Source organism: Etheostoma cragini, chromosome 21, assembly GCF_013103735.1.
Source record: "Etheostoma cragini isolate CJK2018 chromosome 21, CSU_Ecrag_1.0, whole genome shotgun sequence".
In the NCBI taxonomy this organism is placed as follows: domain Eukaryota; kingdom Metazoa; phylum Chordata; class Actinopteri; order Perciformes; family Percidae; genus Etheostoma; species Etheostoma cragini.
In genome coordinates this window covers 21,362,908-21,371,469 of record NC_048427.1, presented here as the reverse complement: position 1 = coordinate 21,371,469, position 8,562 = coordinate 21,362,908, and the positions used below count along the sequence as shown (strand labels likewise).

Here is an 8,562-nt window from a genome sequence, read left to right as displayed (position 1 = left end):
CCCCCCCCCCCCCCCCACCAGGTTCTCGGCGCTGCACCATGCCGCTCTGACAGGCACTCCAGAGCTGCTGTCTCTGCTGCTGGAGGCCCAGGCCACGGTGGATATCAAGGACATCAACGGTAACGTGATATCAGAACAGCTTTACCAGCTGAACCAATGCCATCAGACAAACCTAGAACTGAGCAACAAAAAAAGTCCACGTTTGGGAAGCCAGTTGGGGTCAAATTGAGCTTGAAAACTTCCTCAACAGCTTTCCAACACTCAGCTGGAAATAAGTTTGACCCATATGAATAAATAGGATTCCCTTTGAAGTTTGTCTGCCATGCAGTGACAGCAGTGCTGCAGCTAAGATCTACAGCCTCCCAGCGGAACAAATGTAGTAGAATCCGTGCTGCCCAGGGGTGTAGTGCTCCCACCCATGTGTCTCTGAGGTCAGCTAGATTTCTGAAGGACTGTTTTGCAGATTGAGTTTTCCTCCTTACCTCATACCTCCCTTCCTGACACCTTGTCACTTTTAAAATCCAGGGTCTCCTGCATTCTAAGTGGAACACACACCGCAGCATCAAGTAGCATCCATAGCACACATCGGACTGTCAGTCAGGGTGCTCAGTCCGGGGAGCCAATGTCCTAAACATGCTGGTGTTCTAAAGCATTGGTGGATATCAATGGAGGGAAAATGTAAAAGTATGCTAGGAGCACACTTTCACACACATTGAATATTATGAGAACAGCTGATTTCTGACGCAGCCACTTCAGCAGGTGGTTCTTGGTCGTACTATAAAACAAAATCCTGCCGGCGCCACTGTCTCACGGTACCCATCATCATCATCATCATCATCATCATCATCATCATCATCATCATCATCATCATCATCATCATCAAAAAACAATTTGTGTTGGCTGTTGTATAGACGGGGAACTGAAATTTGATGAAGATAGATGATCAAATTAAATAGTCAAGTTTGATCATTTGGAACAAAAACAAAGGAAGTACCCCGGACTAACAATGGGGGCGAGCTGCCTACCTTGAAAAAAAGGCTAACGCCAGAAGTTATTCTTGCTCTTTCATAAAAGAAAACACTAACCTTTGGGGGGGGAAGAGCACAGGCTCTACATTCCAGTTAGGCCTTATGCGAGTGAGGTTACTGTAACTCCTCCTAACCACTTCATCAAGAGAGAAGGTGTTTAGTCATATGACATCCCGCCGACATTCTGAATGGGTTTTTAAAGCTGCATCGTTCAGTACTTTTTTAATATCAAATTGACAATGGATGACTATGTGTCATGTGAAAAGGTGTTACTGAGCGCTACAGAGTGTTTTATTACAGAGTGAATATTGGACTGGATTCTTCGAATTGTTTGCTAATATATTAGAGGTGGTAATGTGTCAACACTTCCCATAACGTAACTTGATCATTTCTTTTGAAAGACTTATCCTGCTTGGTTTACCCTGGCAGGCCCCCCTGATGACATCACCCCGTGATGACATCAAGGTTATTTTCTCAGAAGTGGTTCTTTAATGTACTTCTCACTGGCTTTACCTTCCCGTCTCACGGGTGCCATCCCTCCCTCATGTCTCCACCTCTAGGCATGCGTCCACTCCACTATGCAGCCTGGCAGGGAAAAGCAGACTCCGTCTTATTGTTGCTGAGAGCCGGAGCTTCAGTCAACTCTACTTCACATGATGGACAGATGCCCTTACATCTCTCTGCTCAGTATGGACACTACGAGGTGGTGAGTATACACACACACACACACACACACACACACGGACACCTCAGCCGCCAAAGGCAAAGCTCCAAGGCATTACCACTCCTCCCAGTGAAATCGACCCTCTTTGTCTCTCAGTCTGTATTGTCTCCCAACAAAACCAGTCATACCATTAATGCCATGACACAAGAGTCTAAAAGCAGTGAACGCATACATTCCTTTCCTCCAGACTCATCTGCCTGGCTCTTTAGTGATAGATACACATATCATGGACACACACACACACACACACACACACACACACACACACGCACACACACACACCTCGGCCTGTCATATAACCCGTATGGAGGCCTGACCTCTTAAGTACTACACCATCCAACACAGTATTGACAGTCCTAAACAAAGTATTGCCGCAGTCGAGCTATCATGTGTTCCCCTCTTCTGTTTAAAGACAAAACGTCAACACACACAGAGAATGTGTTGGGATGAGTGGCTTGTGAGTGAGTGTGCATAAAACATGAGGTGATATCACTTACCTTATCCTTTCTCCCTGTCTCTCAGTCTGAGATGTTGCTGCAGCACCAGTCGAATCCCTGCCTGATGAACAAGGCCAAGAAGACTCCTCTAGATCTGACCTGCGAGTTTGGCAGACTGAAGGTGTGTGTGTGTGGCTTTGGGTGGTTGGGGAAATACAGGAAATGACATCCACTCTGTTCAAAATGTAATGACGAACCAAAGTATTAGACAAATTTAAACTGATGATTAGGATCGGAATCATTTGGAAGATCTGGTTTTAAATTGATCATCGGTTCCAGATTTAACAAGTGCAAGTTTTGGTTTCCTTGGCGGCCTGATGCTTGTTGTGTTGCAGCCATGGAGCACGGTAAGCAGTGCTCTAGAGTGGCGTTTTTACATTGAAAAAGCCTGGTAACACTGTAAATCACCATTTGAATAAAAATTAAAAAAAACTTTCCTTTTATCTGTGAAATAAGCAGGTTACTGGTTTCAACTCCACTCTTCAAAGAATCGGAATGAAGAGGAAGAATCTGAATTGTAATAAGAATACTTAAAATTAAAAGAATGCCCAACCCAACTGTTGATGATGTTAGATGAAAAGGTATTAGAGTTCACCCTGAGGGCCATTTGGGGAATTCATTGGTGGATCTTTGCATTGAGAGACTAAATCTAAATCCAAATCTCCTAAGTATTCATGTAGTCATTTATTTGTCTTATTTTCATGTCAAAAAACAGCCTATTTGGCCCATTTTCTCTTTTTTGGATAGGGATGGGGCCTATGTCAAACATGAACTATGGCTTAGATAAAGTGACCCATCTAAATTAGCCCCGTTTGAGCGAAAGGAAAATAAGCTTCAGTGGCTCTTTTTGGACACATGCGCACTGTAACGTTAAAGGGATTACACACTGCAGTGTGTTTTACTGTTTCTCTGTCACATCAGTGGATTAGCCTGGCTGTAAGATGTATAGCTGGCCCTGTAACTCAGAATTAAGCACGCAAACACACACACACACACACTTCCTATTCCTGTTCATGTTCCCTTGTCTGGTCTGAGTTTGGAGTTTAGCTGTGAGAGAATAGAAGGCTCTGGGCTGTTTTTGTGACACACAGACTTTGTGTGTGTGTGTGTGTGTGTGTGTGTGCGTGTGTGTGTAGGCTGTGGTATCTTTAGACAGCTGCTGAGTAGTTGATAAGCCTCTCTGTATTAGCTTGACCCTAAATACACTGAAAGGTACCAAATACGTATATTATTTCAATCGATACATTAACCACCCAACCTCAGCGAGCAGGGCTCTGCATGCTTCTTTAAGTATTGCTGAGGCTGTAATTCTTGCCCTGATTCTGCCACTCATCGGTTGTCACAGCTCACACTTCATCTGCATTTTGGTGTCTTTGATTTTTTCCTCAGGTGGCTCAGTTACTTCTGAGCAGTAACATGGTGGCGGCGCTGTTAGAAGGGGAGGGGGGGCACGACAGCCTGGACCCTCCATCCACCACCCCCCTCCACCTGGCTGCCAGGAACGGACACAAAGACATCATCAAGTAAGATCACAGTGAGGAGCAGTGTTTAATAATGTGCTGTTGTTCTATCACCTGTCTATTTCTACCCTCTCATCTTTACCCACTGCTACTGGCTGCTTTAACCTAGTCCCCCATGTCCTGACCTTCCCCCACAACGCCGCGGAGGAGGGTCTGGCTAGTCCATACAGAATTCCTGGACGGGAGAAAAACATGCTCTGGTTTATTGGCGTTTCTTTAAACTTATCACAATCAACTTGGAACGGAGCCACGGTGCCGCTGCTAAATAGTTTCAGGAAGGAAGTTGTTTTGGTGGAACATGTGGACGTTCAGAAGTAGTTTTAGTTGTCAGCAGAAAACTCAGATTGGACAGATAGTCTAGCTAGCTGTCTGGATTTACCCTGCAGAGATCTGAGGACCAGGTAACCATAGTCCTCAGAAATCAGCCGCAGGTTAAAGTGCCAACACAGAGAAAGTGTATGTAATTGGCGGGGGGCGGGGGTGGGTTGCCAGTTTGTTTTTACATTTGAGTTTACATTTGTCAATAAAAACATGTTCAATTTCTCATTTAAGAATTTGGACTCTAACCATTGGATCTCATTTGGTCAGTTTTGATGCTCACATTGATTTCACATTAATCTGGCCTAGATGGTCCCCAAAACAGCTTGGGTGCTGCTCCTACACCTTATAAGGGCTCCTACTCTTACTACATCTTCTACCAATAATACATCCACTACTACTACTACTACTCCTATTACTGCTCCTACACCTTATAAGGGCTCCTACTGCTACTACATCTTCTACTAATAATACAACCACTACTACTACTATTACTGCTCCTACACCTTATAAGGGCTCCTACTGCTACTACATCTTCTACTAATAATACAACCACTACTACTACTATTACTGCTCCTACACCTTAAAAGGGCTCCTACTCTTACTACATCTTCTACTAATAATACAACCACTACTACTACTACTACCACTACTATTACTGCCATTACTGCTCCTAAATCTTCTGCAACCACCGTTACTGTCGGTGCCAACAACTACAACCACAAGTTCTACTACTACTACTACTACTACTACAGCTCTTTTTATTTCACTACTGCTATCACTATCACCACTACTACTGCTACTACTACAATAACTGTACAGCTTGTGCTTAGACATGGTTCAATGCTTTTTTTTCCTCTTTCAATCCGGATTGCAATACCGAGTAAATGTCTTAAATCAGCATGTTAAAAAATACAAAGATTTTATGTTTTAGCTATGGCTTGGGTTAAACTATTTGTGAAACTTCAACAAAAAGAGAATAAACCTCATCAAACTTTCATTTATTATCAAGTTTGACCGTAAGTGAAAAGAAAATAACTACTTGACAGTAGATTTTCTTCAGGGCTAAATTATGTGCTATCCGATCAGTGAATAAACTCCGGTACTTACCGACGCCTGCCTTTTAGGCAGTATCAGTATCGGAACATTTCTACTTGTGCTACTACTGGGACAATTACTAGAACTGCTATTTCCATAAGCACTGCTATTATTATACTTCACTAGAACTACACAGAATAACGTACATGTGTCAGGCCTTAACCCACAGCTGCAGGGCCAAACATTTCCCCTCAGGTAGCTCCAGAAAGCTAAACTAGTAACACTGTCTACAACAGAAACAACACACTCCACTGTAGTGATATTTAATCCCAGTGACACACTTTCCCCATACCTAAAAGTGTGCTTTTTCTGCCAGCATATCTGCGTAAATATGTATGTGTTAAGCCAAGAAACTCAACCCTGCCTCTCAGACATGCTGCTAGCAATTATCAGATCTCTTTTGCAATACCCTCACCATCCTCCTCTCTCCTCCTCCTCCTTCTCAACTGGCAAGTTGAACAGTCGACATGGAGGAGAAAAGACGAGCTTTCAACACAAACAGGAATAAGAAAAGTGACTGCATTAGCACACAAGTTTATTCAGAGTTTACTCAGCAGAATTTGGCTGTGATCTCCCACTAAGGGATTTATGTCTCTTCAAAGACTGCCACACTACAGCAGAAGTCTTATAGTACCTACTCTTTGTATAGCTGGAGAAGCTTTCTGGCTCTGGTGAGAACTAAAGCTGCAAACATTTGCACCCAGACATCCAAGAGATAAGTTAATTTCAGAGAAGATGGAAAGATTTTGTCATATATATATATATATATATATATATATATATATATATATATATATATATATATATATATGATATACAATAATAATATTATGTATACGCTCTAGTTTTGTAGGAAAACAACTGTAATAAGTATGAATTGAGATAAAAAAAGAAGGTGTCTCATTGTGAAAATTCATAAAGAAATTTGATCTGGAGGACACTCCCTGCGGAGGACCTTGCCATAGCATATTTTCTTCTTAATGTTTATAAATGGACTGCCTATCTGCAGGCCAGAGATGGAGAAGTTGAGACTTATAGCAGACATTCAGCTCAGGGTTTCCCCCAGAAAAGTATTTTTATCTTTTTATTTTGTTACGCCTGATGTCCCTCCCCGTCCTCTGTCTCTATGTTGGCGTTCTAACCTCTGGGGAATTTCTGAGGACTATGGTTACCTGGTCCTCAGATCTCTGCAGGGTAAATCCAGACAGCTAGCTAGACTATCTGTCCAATCTGAGTTTTCTGTTGACGACTAAAACTACTTCTGAACGTACACATGTTCCAACAAAACAACTTCCTTCCTGAAACTATTTAGCAGCGGCACCGCGGCTCTGTCTGGAGCTTAACCCCGCCCAAGATGATTATGATTGGTTTAACGAAATGCCGATCAACTAGAGCATGTTTTTCAACCATCCAGGAATGCTGTGTGGACTAGCAGACCCTCCTTCGCAGCGCTGTGGAGGAAGGTTTGGCAATGGGAGAGTAGGTAGGGGGAAATTTAGGCCTGGTGGGCAACACACTGGGGGAAACTATCTCAAGGGTTCATAGCAAGATGAAAGTGTTGCTGCTGAGGAAAGGACGGAGCAGCTACAATAGGTTTGCTTCAGGCTGCTTTTTTCATCAAACTTGGGTGTTTGATATTTCTCCTGTCCTGACTTGTGTGATCTCTTCATGCCAAGTTAGTTTCACACGTCACCAGTAAGCTCAAACTAATGTAAACATATTTCTGTGGTAGTCTGGGAAAGCATTCAGTCTCAGTGTGAGGGCCACTGGTAGTGGAAAAAGCCCCTTATTTGTGAAGAAAGTTGGAATTTATGAGGGGGAAAAAATTACAATATTTAGATCAAACTTGTAATCTTACAAGGTGTTTATTTTGATACTCTGTGTTGGCCTCTACGACTTTTTGATTTTTTTCAGAATTTTTTGGATGTTGTAATTTCACAAGAAATAGTAATATGTCCACAATTGTTCCACTTTTTAGGTTCCAATAAGTTTATTTTAATACTGTATTAAACAGGTGAGAGCAGTACGGGTTAATGGAAGGAAGTGATGTTCTATGGTTTGTGGTTTACAATTGTATTATTATTACATTATGGCTCTTTTCTCCTAAAAATGAATACATTTACAATAGAATTGAAATACCAGAAGAATAAGTTGTAAGTCATATAAAGTTTTTTTAAATTTTGGTTTATTTTAATACCCTGTTGTAATAAACTGGTGAGCACAGTCCCTCAGCTTTGGTGTGTGAAATACGGGAAGGGATTTTTCTTGTCAAATGTATCTCATGACATTGCCGGTTTTTTTCAGAAAGATCTGTAATTTTCCAAGAAAAAGTCATAATGTGAGAGTAAAGTTATAATATTAAGAATAATGAAATGTGTTTGTTTTTCGGGGCTCTAATACTCGCTCATACAGTGAGGTAGCAGACGAGCTTTCAGCAGACTCGTTTACACAAGTCACACACTGTGTCCTCACGCTCCGTGGGGGGGGTAATTCAGCCTGTATGTGGTGATGAAGATTACAATTCTGTTTTATTTGGTCTGATTTTTCTTGTTTGACAGTTCAGATTAGATTTATTTATTTTTTATTTGCCATAGTTCCTTGTGTAGTTACATACACAAAAGAAATGAAAAGACTGTTCTCCACCAGCCACTTGCAGGGCAACAGGGAAAGACAACCATCATACAGAAGTATGTAAGAATACATAGACTAAAATAGAAAACCATGAAAGAAACATTTAAAACCAGTCGGTCGAGGTTACAGTGTTTAACAGTGCTGTAGTTTGTAGTACAGTTTAGGGCTGGTTTGAGGGAAATAGGCGATAACATTGTTGAATATCGTGATAACAATATTGCTTGCAATAAACAAACCGATTTTAAAGTGTACTGAGTTTGCATTTCTACTGCTTTCTATTCTTCTATAACTCAACACGCTGCTTGTTGAATTTAAAACAAATAAAGGGAAATCATTTCTTACTTTTTTTTCACTGAACAGGTTGCTGCTGAAAGCTGGCATTGACATCAACAGAGCCACCAAAGCGGGGACGTCTCTGCACGAGGCTGCCCTCTACGGCAAGACGGAAGTAGTGCGGCTGCTGCTGGACGTAAGCAGACGTGACATGTCATTTCTGTCATCTAATGTGGGATTATGGAGGCTGACACTGCTATTTTTGCATTGAAGGAGTAGATGGAAAAACAGTGTCTTAAACTAACACAACTACACTACAATTCCACTGTTATTCTTTAATAAAGGAGGGAGGCTTTTGAGGGAGGCTTTGTTTTTAAATTGCACCTCACCCACACTAATCTCTTTCTCTCTCTCTCTCTCGCTCTCTTTCTCTCTTTCTCTGTGTGTGTGTGTGTGTGTGTGTGTGTGTGTGT

The 8,562-nt window shown here is 41.8% G+C and overlaps 1 protein-coding gene across 2 annotated transcripts in view; it reads left to right on the top strand.

Moving 5' to 3' along the window:
* si:ch211-119c20.2 (caskin-2) overlaps nt 1-8,562 on the top strand; it is a 54,608-nt gene that overhangs the window by 28,869 nt on the left and 17,177 nt on the right. For both annotated transcript variants that reach the window (XM_034859853.1, XM_034859852.1), the window contains 5 exons: nt 22-119; nt 1,589-1,734; nt 2,275-2,370; nt 3,639-3,772; nt 8,177-8,285. In XM_034859853.1, coding sequence (XP_034715744.1) covers nt 22-119; nt 1,589-1,734; nt 2,275-2,370; nt 3,639-3,772; nt 8,177-8,285 — 583 coding nt within the window. The remainder of the gene's footprint in view (nt 1-21; nt 120-1,588; nt 1,735-2,274; nt 2,371-3,638; nt 3,773-8,176; nt 8,286-8,562) is intronic.